General features: G+C 45.4%; 2 protein-coding genes across 7 annotated transcripts in view; both read right to left on the bottom strand.

Moving 5' to 3' along the window:
• The window catches only part of RHOT2 (ras homolog family member T2), a 30,533-nt gene extending 27,302 nt beyond the window's left edge, over positions 1–3,231 (bottom strand). The window contains exon 1 of the mRNA XM_075566199.1: positions 3,117–3,231. Coding sequence (XP_075422314.1) covers positions 3,117–3,153 — 37 coding nt within the window. The 5' untranslated portion in view covers positions 3,154–3,231. The remainder of the gene's footprint in view (positions 1–3,116) is intronic.
• Positions 3,232–3,604: 373 nt separating this feature from the next.
• WDR90 (WD repeat domain 90) overlaps positions 3,605–16,774 on the bottom strand; it is a 41,531-nt gene continuing 28,361 nt past the window's right edge. For 3 of the 6 annotated variants that reach the window (XM_075566193.1, XM_075566194.1, XM_075566195.1), the window contains exons 28-43: positions 16,401–16,583; positions 15,771–15,859; positions 15,204–15,306; positions 14,381–14,502; positions 13,827–13,986; positions 12,779–12,969; positions 11,269–11,437; positions 11,059–11,170; positions 9,653–9,824; positions 9,376–9,498; positions 8,685–8,865; positions 8,473–8,603; positions 6,340–6,483; positions 5,194–5,313; positions 4,574–4,658; positions 3,605–4,185 (exon numbers count right to left, since the gene is read on the bottom strand). In XM_075566193.1, coding sequence (XP_075422308.1) covers positions 4,028–4,185; positions 4,574–4,658; positions 5,194–5,313; positions 6,340–6,483; positions 8,473–8,603; positions 8,685–8,865; positions 9,376–9,498; positions 9,653–9,824; positions 11,059–11,170; positions 11,269–11,437; positions 12,779–12,969; positions 13,827–13,986; positions 14,381–14,502; positions 15,204–15,306; positions 15,771–15,859; positions 16,401–16,583 — 2,243 coding nt within the window. In that variant the 3' untranslated portion in view covers positions 3,605–4,027. The other 3 variants (XM_075566196.1, XM_075566197.1, XM_075566198.1) reach the window with 2 other exon arrangements.

The following is a 16,774-nucleotide window of genomic DNA, read 5'->3' as shown; positions in this document are numbered from 1 at the left end:
TCCTCGTCAAATCCCAAATCAAAGATACGGTCATTACAATCTGTTCTACAATTAGTCAGTGCACGAAGCACCCAGGAAACTTGTTATTGGAATCATGGGTGCACTTTAATTGGATAGTTATATATATATATGAGACATGTGCGATAGCATACATTGCTCTGTCTCCTGATTTCCAAGATGGCCGCCGTACTACCTCATACACTGATTGCACTCGTGGAGCTCCAGGATTGTACAATTAGCTGCCTCTAATTGTCCTCACATGGTGAACTATGGGGTATATATGTTCTCTGGGTGTCATTGTCTGGTAGCACCCCCCTGAGGAAGGTCCTGCCAGGACCGAAACGTTGGGTTGGTTTATAGTGTGCTATTTTGTCACTGCTAATACATGTCTTTTTGCTATATCTGAGTGTTGCTGCTTTTGTGCCTTCTCTTATGGGAAGACAGGGTTTATATTTATATATATAATCAAAAAAATAAATAGATGATACCGTTCTGTGGCTAACGAAATGCTTTTATTTGTGCGAGCTTTCGAGATACACTGATCTCTTCTTCCGGCGATGTTACAATGAATGAAGCAAAAGGTAAACTTAAAAACAGTGTCTCTTGGAATGTTATCTGTGCTGTTCCTTCCCCCGGTGTGGATGTGTTTTATGGCTAGAGGTGTTAAATGGTTACTGAAAGCAAGTGAAGAAAGAGTGTGTATGTGTATCAGTGTGAATAAAAATGAATGGAGAGCCCACAGTATATACAGTGCTATATATATATATATATATATATATATATATATATATATATATATATATATATATATATTTTACATATATAAATACATATACATATACATATTTGATACATATATATATATATATACACACACACACACACACACACACACACACACACACACACACACACACACAGCTCGACAAATGCACTCGCCCATTTTGCCCGCTGGCGAGTCTTACCTGTGGCGGGGTGCGGCGTCTCTCGCCATTCTCCTGCAATTTGCGAGTGTCTCCCCTGCAGCTCCTGTCAAAATGGCGGCACGCGGCATTGGCAACATGACGTCACGCCATGGAAATTTGACACTGCATAGCGTCCCATTGTCATGGCAACGCAGCGTCATTCGACGCTGTGCCACCATTCTGACAGGAGCTGCAGGGGAGACACTCGCAAGTTGCAGGGGAGAAGCAGGAGAAGGGCAGGCGATGCTGCACCCCGCCGCAGTTATACTCTCACCCCCCTCATGAGTCTTTTTTGGGGGACAAGTGTTTTTTTTTTAAAGAATTTGTCGAGCCCTGCATATACATATATGCATACATTGAGAAACTGTGCAACAAGTCATCTCAGACTAGATGAAAAGCCCATATGGGACCTGAAACGTTGTTTTGCCTCTGTTCTGGCCTGTCGCATTAAACGGAGAACTTCTCTATGAACTTGTGAGTAGAACTCAACTTTGTACTTCTATCTTAGAGGATCCCTGCACGTAGACAATTTCTTCAATGCTGTGTTGGCTGCACACGCAGGATTTTCCTTGCCTGAAACTGTTTCCCCGCACTTTGGAATTGGGTCCACATTTACACCCCCAAAAGAACTCCCATTGTATATAGGAGAGTGAGAAATATCAAAAGTATCCTTGCACCCAGTAAATCGAGAGAAGCTGGGTCCACTGCTCTCCTGCCACAATGATTCTCTTCATGGTAACTTGAAATGAGGCAGGTATCATTGTATTACGTGTAAACATTTTACGCTTCTGAACACTTTTTGTTCCTATACTAGCAAAATTAATTTCAAATTGAAGGGTCATGTCGACATAAGTGGGCCATATGATTTATTGTACGTGGCCCTCAATATGTAGGACGTACTGCGAGTCCGAGATTTTTAGAACACAGACGCAACGTAATACATGGGAACAATGCACATAGTTTCCCTGTACATTTTGCATTAAAAACACAACAAAGAGCCTCGGTTTCTAAAGATTTTGGGACTTGAATCTGTGCCCCTCACTCTTGGGTGGGGATCGATTCGGGACACTTTGGGAGACCTACTGGATTTATAAATTGGACACACTTTCCTCTAGGGCAGGGGTGCGCAAACTTTTCCATTTGCTCTCCCCCCATGCTCGTGCCCCAACCTTCTTACCGGCTCCGTGGCATGGCGATGTTATGTTGCCATGGCAACGTGTTGCCATTTGACTCCGCGCCATCATTTGATTGCGTGTTTGATTGAAGATGGAGCAGCCGTTTTTGTGGCTGCCCAGGGGATTCTTGGGGACATTCTGCTGTCACTACATCACCTCTGTTTAAGTCGCCTCGTTTGCGATGAAAGGCGCAAGGAAGTTCATCTATTTCATCACACCAACAGAGGAACGCGGGAGGAAGTGAGCTCATTGCAGGACGCTTGTAAAATCTGAGTCCAGGTTGGGAGCGAGAAGGGAACCAATCCCTGCATACATCTGTCTATGCAAATTGATCTCAAAAATGCGTTATGACACTCTACTTTTGTGAGTGTGTCTTGATTAAATATATTTTTTAACGGTATTTAACTATGGAGCGTATACACACACACAGTGGTACTCCACTGAAGGTAGCGTTCCCCGTGGTTGCAAACCGCTGGGGACTGGAATACTGAAAAGATGGCTGCAGACACTCCAGAACTTAGAAAAAGAAATAAAGTTTATTGCAAACGTAAGTTTGAGTGCCTGCTTCCATCTTTTCCGTATACATGGAAAAAAATATATATATTATTATTAATATATATATATATATATAATTAATTATAAATAATATATATCCCAACCCCTGTACTCCCCATGTATGTAGCCAAGTACACACTGCTTCCCACACGTCTGTATATGCTAATACACAGATATGCTGCATGACTAAATTATACCAGTGCATTAGGCTGTGTTATGTGAATGCTGCCCTTGTGTACTATATTATAATACACACACACACGTATATAGAGGTGTATGTGCACACACACACGTGTGTGTATGTGTGTACGTGCGTGTTCACACACACACCTACATACAGAGGTGACATACACCTTCTTGCACATACATCCATCCCCGGTTGTGCCACTTCCCTCCGGTTGTCACGTGCACCCTCTCTTACCCTCCCCCAGCAGGAGGATCCTCACGTCCCGCTTCATGGCTCCGGCGGCACCGCCAACTTCCGGGTCTCGCCAGTGACAGGATTCCCCCCGTTTCCGGATTCCCTGGGCAAGGTGACGAGCGTCACTTCCGGTGAGCGCCATTGCCGGGTGGCGCTCAGCTGCGGCTCCAAGCTGTTAGGTTTCCATGGTTACGAGAGTGCGGGGCTTCCACTCATACACCTGAGCGACTGGTGGACCAGGCGGACGGACAAGACGGGCAGAGCCACAGACGGACAGAGACACAGACAGACAGAGACACACAGACGGACAGAGACACACAGACGGACAGAGACACAGACAGACAGAGACACACAGACGGACAGAGACACACAGACGGACAGAGACACAGACGGACAGAGACACAGACGGACAGAGACACAGACGGACAGAGACACAGACGGACAGAGACACACAGACGGACAGAGCCACAGACGGACAGACGGACGAGTCCTTGTCACAACTCATTTATTTAGAAAAAAAAAGTATCTTTACAAATTAGAATATGAATAAAAACAAAGAATAAGTTATTTTTTAGACAAATACAATTCTTATGAAGTAAAATATAAAATGGAATTTACAAAAGACACAAAGGATTGGGAGAGCAGCTTGTGTGCTGAGGGGAGGGGGAGATTACATTCTGCTGCCTGCCCTGCTTCCTGCCATTAAACGTTTGGTCATGTCACTGATACAATACATTATAATAAAAAGTATAAAACTAAAATGTTGAGATAGATAAATTAATGTATCTGCTCGCCGACTGCATGAACTATATGTATATATACAAAAGACGTAGGAGTAGATGGATAGGTAGAGGGCAGCTTTGGTTAAGACCTGGGGGATTGTGAAGAGGAGGCTTATGGGTCACATGGCATTATGGATCCCGGATGTCCCACACAAGCACTTGATTGTAGGAGGCTGTAAAGAGGAGTTTGCCCGAGTGAGATACTCGGCAGAGATGTACGCAGTCATCGTGGGCTGCAAAATCTTGCTGGGTGCCGGCCGAGAAGTCAATGAGACGCAGGAAGCGTTCTGTGGAGGGCGGGGGAAAGGGACATAACAGTCAAAGAGGGACATCAAAGAAGAGATGTTCCAGAGAAGAGGGAACAAGGCAGGGGGGGGGGGGGGGGAGGAGTTAAGGACAAGTGGGAGATTAGGTGATAAAGGCGTGGTACAAGCAAAAGGGACAAAGGCAGAGAGGGTCTAGGAACAAGCTGGCAAGGCAGAAAGGGCACAAGCAGTGGGCAAGCTAGAGGTCACAAAGAGTCAGATCAGGCACTCAAATCAGGTTTTCACTTTTTAACATTGAACTATCTCCCATGAGAGATATATATATGTATATATATATATATATATATATATATATATATTACAGAGAACAATTTCGACCCCCCTCTTGGGTAAACATTACTGGACATACCATTGCTGCCGAGGGCAAGGAGAGGGGCCACAGGAGACAGTCCCAGAGATGTGGCAAAGTGAGAGAGGGGGATCCTCCGCAGGACCTGAGGCAGACATTAGGAGAGAGTGAGTACCCCTGAGAGACAATTGCAGGATTAAGATCATAGCAGAAGGGCAGGACAGTTACTTAACATGGGGAGGAGTTATAAGAGCAGTTATGGGAAGCATTTTAGGGAGCAGTTATAGGGAATGTTCATAAGGACACGAAGGATAGAAGTTATAGGAGCAGTTAGGGCAGTTGTATAATTCAATGGTATAATGGGATGCATCAAATTTTGCATCTCTAATGACACTGATTTTTCTCTCTCCTTGTATCTGTTAAATCCGCCAGCTCAATATGCCATTAACCTCTACGCTGAACAGATCAGCATCAGCTGGAAGAAACTAAAATACATTTGATTCCAGCATAACTTGACGCCAGAAGATTCTTGCAATACATCAGGAAGAAAAATGTTCATACATATGTCCTATAGAGATAGTCAATCTAGTTTCCTTATTGATCCTGAACCAGGTTCGGCTGACATTTCGGTTCTAGTTCAGGACCTTCTTCAGGGTTAACGGTACCTGAGGACACAGTACCTGCTTTTGGACCAGGCTGTAGAACAGAACTTCCTTCTCCACCCCGAATCCAGTATACACCACAGTGCCAGGCTCCCATGGGGAGAATGCTGCCAGGCTCGGAAGAAAAGAGCTCAGGTCCTACGTGAGGAAATAGACACATAGGAAGGGGAGGTGTAGTGGTTGAGGGTGCAGCGGCACTTAATAGGAAATAATATATGGAATGTGGACAAACCACAGTGGTACCAAACGCATTAAATATTGTACTTATTGGCAGCTACAGTATCTTTGATTTGTGATATCATTTGATGTGGAAGGCTCCAACGTCCCCTGGAACAGCACAAACCCATCTTTAATTTGTTTATGTAACAAATCAAAGAGAGGGGTGAATGGGAGAGGTCCATGCTGGTCAAGGAAAAACAGAAGCCAGAAAGGATTAGAGTTGGACCTCAGGGCAGAACAGCCTCTCTTCCAGCATCACACATCAAAAATGCCAAAGATATAGCCCCATATTTAAGCGGGGCTATTCCATAAAACACCTTCCACCCCTTTTACTTGAATAGCAAAAGTATCTTATGGAATAGCAGCACAGCCTAGTAAATATTGGCCTCAGTCTTCATGTTAAAAATGTTAACCTGGCATGGGAGAGACATCCTTTGTCTGTGATATCGTCAAACCCTGCGCTACTTGGATGATAAAAATACCCCTTTTAATCCATTGAAAACAATTCCTACTTATTATTTTGCTGAAGCAAAACAGACATATCTGCTTCAGTGTTGCCATCCTCTATTATCCATAGAAATACAGGACTATTATGAACCAGAACTCACTGGGATTAAAGATTGGGGGGGAAAAAAACAGGACTGGAATGAAGTCTCATGAAATTCATGTAATCATGAGACTCATGATAAGGGGGAATGCGGACAATGATGCGGCCTGCATGCGGGCAATTTTGCGGCCTGCATGCGGGCAATGATGCGGCCTGCATGCGGGCAATGATGCGGCCTGCATGCGGGCAATGAAGCGGCCTGCATGCGGGCAATGATGCGGCATCTGGGCAATGATGCGGCCTGCATGCGGGCAATGATGCGGCCTCTGGGCAATGATGCGGCCTGCATGCGGAATGTCTTAGAATTCTATATAACAGCATTGCATATAAGTGCTTACCTTGGGGCTGGATGGGGCTGGGAAGGTTAGCCAATCCAACAGCTCACATTTATCCTTCGACCAATCAGAGGTCCAGATGCTCACACGCCTATCCGAGCTGGCAGCCAACCAGAGCTCTCCTTCTTCCAGGCCCAGTCCTGGCGGCTTTTAACGCAAGATAAATCAAAACAATGTAGAGGGTGCTCATGATCTTCCCATTTATAGTGCAATCCGTGATATTTAGAATAAACCTTATTGGTGATAACAAATATAGGTGTTCACTATCGTGAAAAAAAATGATTTGAGTAACTTATTGATAATATACCAAGTGACTTAAGTGGATAAAATAATAAAATTAAAAAACCACGCTGGTCTTAAACCCTTATTTTTCAGAATTTGTTCCCAAATTCTTCCACGTGTAGAGGTCGTTCGAAAGCTTGAGGAGTGCAGGTACCGATAAGAGAGAAAGACACAATAGTGCAATATTGTTTCTTAAAGAGTGTTGTGGTGGGTAATGTGGTTTGGAATTACACTCACACTTTCTATATTGAAAAGATATGTATCTCCCTTTTCGGGACCTGCGCTCCTCAAGCTTTCTGAAGATCTTTTAAAAGGAAGAAACAGAAGATGTTGGAAGCCAGGAGAGGACCTCTATAAAGAGGCAATTACAACCAGGTCTTTTCATCGGGTTCCTTCCCCAGCCCAGTCAAGACCTCATCCTCTGGCTCCACCCAATGCAGGGCATCGTCATTTAGTTCCACCCAACACACAGAATCATCCATCTCGCTCCCCCCAACACATAGGATAATCCATCTGGTTCCATCCAAATGATGGGATCATCCCCGGGACCCATCCTACTGAGCAGAGTTATTTGGCTGCCAGCATCTGAACTTGGCTGTGCAATTCTTCAGCTCTATGCATGGGGTGCATGTTTATTATTCCCAGACAACCAATAAAAATTAGAGTCCCTACCCCAATCAGCAGAAAGTTCCATTGCCTGACAACACTCCCTTCCAGCCCAGTCGCTCATCTGGAAAGTTTAAGAGTGCGCTCCCTGCTAGATACAAATGAACTGACATACAGACAGGCTCACATGTAACAGAAATGGTAGAGATAAAAAAAAATGGGGTGAGAAAATAATAAAAAGAAACTATAGTTCAATTTCTTTAAAATGTTAAATTCACAAATATCCAATGGTTTCACTCACATTTAAGATGTTCTTTTAAGCATTTAGCAATATTAGGAGTCTCTCCTTCAGCTCTCCCCTAGATTGCTCTCCTGCATGAATCCTCTGGGGTCGCTCGGGCTGCAGACATCGCTTACCCACGGTGCAGTTGGAACTCCGTCCTCAGACCTCCTCGGCGTCTCCGCGTGCTCGCGCATGCACACTCGGTCCTTCTCTATATAATGCAGGAACCTAAATGGGGGCAGGGAAATGTTCTCCGTTCACTCAGCTGTCTCCACTCCTATGCCAGAATGACTCGGCTGAGTGAACAGCGGAGATTTCCCCAGCCCCCACTGACGTTCCTGCACGATACCAAGAAGAACCGAGTGCGCATGCGCTAGCACAGGGAGCATCTCAGCAAGGATGTCTAAAGATGGAGTTCCAACTGCACTGTGGGTAAGCAGTGTCTGCAGCCCGAGCGACCCCAGAGGATTTGAGCAGGAGAGCGATCAAGGGGAGAGCTGAAGGAGACCTTCCTAATATTGCTAAATGCTCAAAAAGAACATCTCAAATGTGAGTGAAAGCATTGGATATTTTTCTAAATACACTTTTGAACATTTTAAACAAATTGCACTATTGTTTCTTTTTGTTCTCTTCTCGTCCGTTTGTTATTTGTATCTCTACCATTCCTGTTACACGCGAGTCTGTCTCTATGCCAGTTCATTTGAATCTAACGGGGAGCGCACTCTTTTGAAATGTTCTGGACTTGTTTGCTTACACCCAGTGGAGGGGGGACTTTGAGTTGCTGCACCAGCTGATTTTGTTAAAGCCTTCAACTGTGTTTTTGAGCTGTGTTTTTCTACACTGCACATATTCACCACACATGAATATATTTATATGTATATATATTTTCTTGCACCATTCATGCAGTTGATATTAATTATTATTAAGTAGAGTAGCGCTATGAATAGTCTTATCCAGTTTCTCACCTTCCTGCGGGTGCACTGGATGGCTGTGATGGGTGATCCCTTGTGGTCGTTCAGCACTCGGATGGTCATCCCCGTACGTGGGCTACTGACCGCCATCAGACCGTCCTTCCCGCCGGATAGCAGGATCTCACCTGCACACACAGGAAGCACAGCAATCATGAAAAGAGCATTTTTTGCACATCTGTCTGTGGGGAACAGTCATGTTTACTGACCGCAAGTTGAGAAGGTAATGGAGGTCACAGCACATGGGTGTGGGTGTATCTTCATCTCCATCTCTGTGTGGGACACACTGAAGATTCGGATGGTCCCATCGCTGTATCCCGCAGCAATTCGCTGCCCCTCCCCTGAGGAGCCAGGCATCACTGTGGGACTCCAAGCCAGACACAAGCAGCTCTATGATAGAGTATAATGTATAAAACGCCAACGTGCGCTGCAGAGCGGCACAATGAGGGTATGAAGGCAAGTACAATTACGCGACATTAACATACACAGTAGGTAAGGAGGGCACTGCTGCATGGAGCGTACAATCGGAGGAATGGAGAGTGGAAACATACGCTACAGAAGTAGAAGAAGGTTGGTCGGTTTCTAAAAGACACTTGAAACGCTAGAAGCTGTAACACTCCTTTCTTTGTAACGGACTATGGGTATAATGGTAGGGGCAAGAGAAAGACGGATACTAGGAGGGTTATACATCGGCATTCTTTGAACACTTGCGTTTTGAGGTTGCCTTTGAAGGTGTGAAGGGGAGAGACTAATGTTGTGGGGAAGAGAAAAGTCCTGGAGGCAGGAGCGAGCGGTGGTTATGAGGTGAGAGGAGACAATGAGCAGAACAGAGTGGGAGTAAGTGGGGACCATCCTGAGTGTTTCACCACGATGAGCAGATCGGGGGATCTTCCATTATACCTGGTTGAGGACCTGGAACTGCAGGAGGAGCTCGCAGCTGTGGAGTGACCAGACGCGCACGCTGCCATCCTCCCCACACGTCGCACAGTGACTCTCTCCGGGACCCACTGCCAGGTCGGTCACCTGCATAGGATATGCAGAGTTACAACAAGATCTCAAGGAGAGAGCAAAAAGGGGTTAATGTTGCTTTTGTATTATTACATTTCATATTTGAACTCTAGTTTATTCATTACGTCTGTGTATAATCCTTCCCTGCAATGTTGCTGGCCTCTTGTACCTTATTCCTGTGGCCGCTGATGAGTCGGATGCTCGTGTTCTCCACCCAGTTTATGTACCACAGTGTGCCAGCTGTAGTACCCACAATGCCCATGTCCAGAGCGTCATCGAACGAGGCACCGACAATGGTACCGTCCAGTGTCATCTCGTGCTCCATGAGGACAGAGGTGGAGCTGGAGAGAGGGAAAACAGGAGGGGTAAGATTTTGGAGCACTGCTGGAGGTTAAGTTACTGAACCTTCATATAAACACCAGCCTAGTCCTAATGAAGGGGGGGGGGGAGAAGAGAGCATGGGCACGAATGGTATGAAGGTTGGTGTGAAGTGGTGCAGAGTATCACTACTTTATTAAAGAAAAAGATCGCTGTACTTGTAGCATCAACAGATCATAACCCTACTGAAGGAAAAAGCCACACTAGGCACCAACGGGATCTAATGAAAAAATAGGTTTTATGGGTCTTGGTGATTGATGCCTATTTTTTTTTTTAACAAGAGTATTTTTAAATCATTATTGAAAGTTAGACCATTTCTCTTGGTCACCATTTGGTGAGGGGGGCGGTTGTTTATCTTGTTCACTCCAATGATAAGATAATCAGATTTACACATTCCATACAGTATAACAATTTCATGTAGCCGGCTGAAAGAACACCTTGTATAAGCAATTCAACAATCTTTAATGAATCTAACCATGCTAAAACCAAAGATTTGGCTTCTTCTGATACTCTATTACAAATTGCAATTCTCAGGGGGCCTCTTAATGGGGGAGTGCTCGTCACTCAAGTATTTTCTTTTCCCTTAGCCCACTCTGGCCTTGTAAAGGGGCCAAATAAAGATAAGGCGAGGAGGAGAGGGAGACCTTGCCCGGGCAAACGCTTGTTAAATACACAGTGACATTTGACAATAGAAAGTAGCCAGAGAAAAATCCACCCCAACCCAAGGCTCAGCACACCGTGTTTACAAACTAACTTTAACAATGATTTACATACAGTACTCAGAAAAGTGCCAGAGTATGGTAAAAAAAAGGCACCAATCACCCAGTTATAACCCCTATGGGTATGAACACCTGCCCACCTTTAAAGTATTGTGCTCTCCCACACTAAGCTACAATACTACTGGGTTTTTTTTAATGCCACTTTGAACACTGAAAGGTCAACTTCTGACACTCAAACACTGCAGTGCCTCCTTGCCAGTCAGCATGTGATGCTTGCCCAGAAATGGTGACATGTCACGTGTGCAGATATGGCTCTTAGAGGTGGGCCGCGGGTGATAGATAGGTTACAGGAAAAAGGAAACAGGAGGAGACCAAAGAGAGAGATGGATCAGAGTCCAAGAATGAATGGAGGGAGAGAGAAGAGAGTGATGGGAAAGGGAGAAGAAAATGAGATATAGAGAGAGAGAGAAAATCGGACCTGGCCCCGGATCCCTTCTCTCTCAGCTCCTGCACGGCCGCCACAGACCACAGTCTGATTCTACGTGTGTTACTCCCCGTCAGCAGCTTATTTCCTCGACACAGGAGAACACCTTGGGAGCAGAGCACGAGGGGTTAAAGAGGAAATCACTCTCACAAATACAGAAGCTCTCTATATTCCCAGAGGCTTGGCAGCAGAGCTGGCACGTACCGATCTCTCCCTGGTCCGCTTCCCACGTCATGAAGCAGCGGTGAGTCAGGGCATCCCACACACATACCTGCCCCGTGCTGCAGCCGCTGTATAACAGGGACGTGGGGTTATAAGCGACTGAGGTCAGCTCGGCAGGGCCAACCTCATCTGGAACAGGGGCTCTGTATACCTATCGTATGAAGAGAGAAAGGAGAGGGATAGAAAGAAACGGATGCGAGGGAGAGGGAGAGGGATAGAAAGAAACGGATGCGAGGGAGAGGGATAGAAAGAAACGGATGCAAGGGAGAGGGATAGAAAGAAACGGATGCAAGGGAGAGGGATAGAAAGAAACGGATGCAAGGGAGAGGGATAGAAAGAAACGGATGCAAGGGAGAGGGATAGAAAGAAACGGATGCAAGGGAGAGGGATAGAAAGAAACGGATGCAAGGGAGAGGGAGAGGGGAGAGGGGAGATGGAGAGCAGAGAGAATGGGGTGAAAAGAGAATGTGAGAGGAAGATAGTGAAGGGAGTGATGGAGAGGGTGAGAAAGAAATGGATACAAGAAAAGGAGAGCAAGAAATAAAAGTGGAGAAAGAAAGGAAATGGAAGATGGGGGAGAAAGGGATGAAGATAAATATTAGTTTTATCATCCAATGGATTTTTGGCTTATAGTTTATCTACTTATACACACATTTTATAACCAATTACAGTATATCTATTTTTCAACGCAGAATACTTTTTCTAGTGGTGATCATTTCTATGAACTGTGCTTGAAATATAAATGGGATTTTACCTAGTTGTTTATGTGCTAATTTGGACTGAAATAATAATACAAAAATGGCTTTATTAACATTGATCTATTTTATCATTCTCGACATCACCCCATTAGAAAATTGTCAAAAGAAACCTTTGAATACTATATTAGAAATACTATGGGGTCTGGCAATTTTGGAGCAAGATTTAATTTTCTCTCCGAGTCAATGTACAAAGTGTTTGCTGCAATATAATTTTTCTGTGCATCTACTTGCTACTGTATTTGAGGAGTAGAAAGGAGATATTACATGGTGGATAATATTTTTCCCTGAAATCGGTGTCAAAAGGTCTGACGAGTTTAAGGTGGCGCTAACCTTCTGGCTTCTAGCAATCGGCACCAGAGCAAAGACACGTTCTTACATTTGACACTAATGCGCACCAAAAAATGGTTCTCCATTCATCAAAGAACACTGTTGTTGCTCCGCAATGGACGTAGGCCCCTATTCGATACAAATTGTTATAGCGGCTGTATAGAATAAGTCCCACAGCCCTCAATTAATTAATTATGAGCTTTGAAGATTTCATATCAGATTGTCTTCCGATGGACCAACCCAAACTCCCAGTTTTCTTGTTTTTCCAGTTCAAGCATTTTCAGGGACATAGAAGATGTAACTATATAGGATCCTCTCCTGTAGGAGGCTTTCCACTAACACGCGTATATAAAAAAATAAGCTGGTATGTTTTCTTCGCCCCCCCCCCCCACTGCCATGTCACATACCTTCATACCAGTGCCCGACCCACACGCCTCTATTCTCCAGAAGCTCACAGTTCCAGTGCCCACGCAGGCAAAGCTGTCAGCATGCGTTGGGTTAAAGGTGACTGCGTGCACGGGCTGGCACAGGCGACTGCTTGCCAACAGCTCATAGTTCTTGGTGCTCCACAGAGCAATGGTGCCATCTTTATAGTCACCTGCCATTCCCCCCCAAAAAATAAAATGGACTTTTAAGCCGTGCAGAGTACGACAACCAGTGATCGAAGTGGCTTCAAGAAGTAGCGATACTGTGCCGGATATTAAAAAGATCTAGGTTTACTTAAAAAGTTTGGGGAAAAGCTCCAAACCTATATATAAGCGGCCTGTCACTATGCTGCTTTTAAGGCCGGATGAAGGGCTAATATGCTCGAAATATTGCCGTTTGATATTTTGGGTACATCATGTTACATTCCTATTTTGTTTCTGTTTTTTTTTGTTTTTTTACCTTTGAGACAATAAAAGTAATTTTTTTTTTTTTTTTAAACATAGCTGGAGTATATGGACCATTTTTCTTTACCACCAGGATGTGCCTTACGCCTGCCAGGATAGTCTAGATTCAAACCTGCTGGAATTCCTCTCAGGGCCGGCTTGATGGCAGTTCCATCTGTGCCACTGCACCGAGCCCCGCGTTTTACAGAGGACCCAGGCTCTTCCCCACAACAATTAAACTGATTGTCCCGGGACAGCGAGGGACCGCTGTAAGTAACTCTTACCTGGTCCGGCGGCATCTTCTTTCATCTCCCCTCCTACAGCATCCCGTCATGGCACCGCAACGTCACATGGTGCAACGTTGCCATGACAACGTGGTGCAGCATGCCGAGGTGACGTCATGTGACGACGTGATGTCTGAGGAGAAAGGGCCGCCAGACCAGGTAAGAGGCCCCACGAAAGCCTCTGCACCGAGCCCCGCAAAATTACAAGCCGGCCCTGCCTCTCAGGCCCCTAATCACTCTCAGTGAGCTCCATACTACACACACACACACACACACACACACACACACATATACACACTGACCCGTGGTGATGAGCAGGCGGTCATCTCTGGAGTAGCTCATGGCCTGCACCTCGGTACGGTGATGCTGCAGGATCTTAATGCACGAGCCATCGTGAGTGTTCCAGATTCGGATCTGACAGAGTGACGAACCGTCACCTGAACCAGAGGCCGAGGCCAGGACCTGCGGGGCATTAAAAGGTCACATAGGGTGTGACAGGCAGCGGCCAAGAGCGACAGACAGTGACAGAGTTAAAGCATGCAAGAGAAGAGAAACGGAGTGAATGAGAGAAACAAAGACAAACAAGAAAGAAAAGGAAGCCAGAAAGTTAACTAAAAATGGTAGAGACAGAAAGCAGTAAAGAAGCAAGAGAAAGTGAAGGAGAGAAAGCATAAATAAAAGCACGAGAGCAGAAGGGAGAAGAAAGGGATACATTAAGGGAAAATAAACAGTGCAAGGAAAAGAAAAATATATATATTAAAAGTGTAGGAATGGAGAAAGCAAGGGGGCAAGTGTCATAGAGGAGCATGCTCCAGACTAGGGCGATACCCAGAATGGGCAGCTGTCGTGTACTCACCAGGGCGTCATTGGTGACTGTCAGGGTTGATATCTCTTCCGAGTGTCCCAGCCAGTGGCGCTGGGAACCAGAGTGCAAATCCTCCACCACAATGACACAGCCGCAGGTGTACGAGAAGAACCCTGAGGAAACCAGACCAGTCTGTGTTGGCATTCGTATCTGCCTGGCTATCAAAAAGCTGTTGACCCATCTATGAGTGGCTATGTCCGTTACACAAATCATTGAACTAGCAAATTGATTCCAAACCCTGGCATTATAGCTGCTAGTGCCATCCACATCACTGGCATTATACCAGCTGGTACGTATAATCATTCACACCATTCGTACCATGCAAGCAAGTTCATGTGACCATTCATAGCTCTGGCACCACACCTGGTGGTACGTGTGTTCATTCCCAACGCTGGCATTATACCTGTTGGTGCTTCTTGCAATCACTATAACAGCTAATACCATTGTCTCACAGCCTTGGCAGCGTAATTCTGTCCGATATCTCACTGTTCCCCATGTTGATTGATACTCTGCTGTTTTTTTTTTTTCCACCCCTGGCATCCTTTTCAGTGCCAACAAGTTAAAGTAATGTAACCTGTATACAGTACTTTCTTATCATGCACACCTCATAATATGCCAGTAGGTACCTCTACTGTATGTATGCATCAATGTATATATCTATCGTTGTTTGCATAGCGACATCCATGTACATTAGCGCTTTGCAGCAGTAACAGGTGTGACAAAAAGAGACATAATGGGAATAAGCGCTTCAGGCATAAAAGTAACATTAGAGAAAGGAGTCCCTGCCCCGAAGAGCTTACAATCGAAGTGGTACCTGTATCCGGGTTCCACACCATATTCCCTCTGCCATTCCCATTGAATCCAATCACGGCTTTCAGTGCCAGCATCTCCTGACCCGCCGATGGCTGGCATATACCCTGCACAAACACATTGTCCCAAATCAGGGCGACACATCCTATACTAAAAACATCAGGGCATACATCTTCAAGACAGATACTAGGTGATGCATCTTATTCTTTACACAAACTATATTTAAAATAAAAAAAGAAGAACTAGTGTCTTCTTCAAATACTAACTGCCCACTTGTGTTTATAAATCAAACACAAAGCAAAATAACAGTAATGTACCCATCCCAGCCCAGCCGATCTCCCTCCTTATCCCTCCCAATACTCATGGATGTCATATATTGATGCATATACTTTACACAACGTACATGCACACACAGAAATAATTCCCGGGAAGGGTCAGCGATTGATGACAAAGCATAAAAGGGTTGGGGGGGGGGGGGGGAATATAAGAAAAGACAACATATCAAATGAAGCATCGTAGTCTGTGGTGGTGATGGGAGCTGTGGTTGGGGAGAGATAGAGAGCACCGTTACCTTGGCCGAGCAGGAGGTTTTGAAACGGGCGCTGAAATGTGTGTAGGTATCAGGACGCTGGGGGCTCTGTGCTGAGCTACTCACCCCTACTGGAAAAAGGGAGAGTGCCTGTAAATGATCTGGTCCAAAGTATGCAACACTCATTTTGTACACTATCAGCTGCTATTATAACTAGGGAGTGGAGGCTCACACTGGCTGTATTAGGGCATTATTTGGTGGAGGCTTACACTGGCTGTATAAGGGCATTATTTGGTGGAGGCTCACACTGGCTGTATTAGGGCATTATTTGGTGGAGGCTCACACTGGCTGTATAAGGGCATTATTTGGTGGAGGCTCACACTGGCTGTATTAGGGCATTATTTGGTGGCGGCTTACACTGGCTGTACTAAGTTCTATGCTGGGTGGAGGTTCATATGGGGTGGTAACTCACCCAATGTATGTATCGGGGCCATCCATGCTGGGTGGATGCTCACTGCGTGTATTAGGGCTATGCTGGGTGGAGGCTCACGCTATCTGCATTCGGGACATGCGGGCGGAGGCTCACACTACGTGCATCATGGTACTGCTAAGTGAAGGCTCACACTGGCTCCATCAAGATACTTATGTAAAAATCCTGTCTCTCATATTTACCTTCTCCCAGATCGCGGTTGCTGCTCTTGGTGACCCAGGGCAGCTTGGTCCTATTGGGTTGACACTCTATGATGACCAGAGAAGACTGCCCATCACTATCTGTTGTGTCAGCTCTGCCGGTCTCCGCCTCCACCTCAACTCTATCCACCACCTCCTCCCCATCATCAGACTCAGATAACATACCTGCAAGAAAGTACACAGGAGATGACAGCGACAGTGCAACTGTCATCAGAACATGCTGAGATGTCTATGTAATTATATCCAACTCTCTTACTCTATCATTCACACTAAAGGGAAATTACACTGTGGGATAAAGTGAGGTCTTACGGGTTAACAAGTGACATGTTTAATCAATATATTTTGTTGACAACTTG

Source organism: Ascaphus truei, chromosome 11, assembly GCF_040206685.1.
Source record: "Ascaphus truei isolate aAscTru1 chromosome 11, aAscTru1.hap1, whole genome shotgun sequence".
NCBI classification, from domain to species: Eukaryota; Metazoa; Chordata; class Amphibia; order Anura; family Ascaphidae; genus Ascaphus; species Ascaphus truei.
The sequence above is the reverse complement of the archived record's forward strand: the minus strand, read 5'-3'. Positions and strand labels throughout refer to the sequence as shown.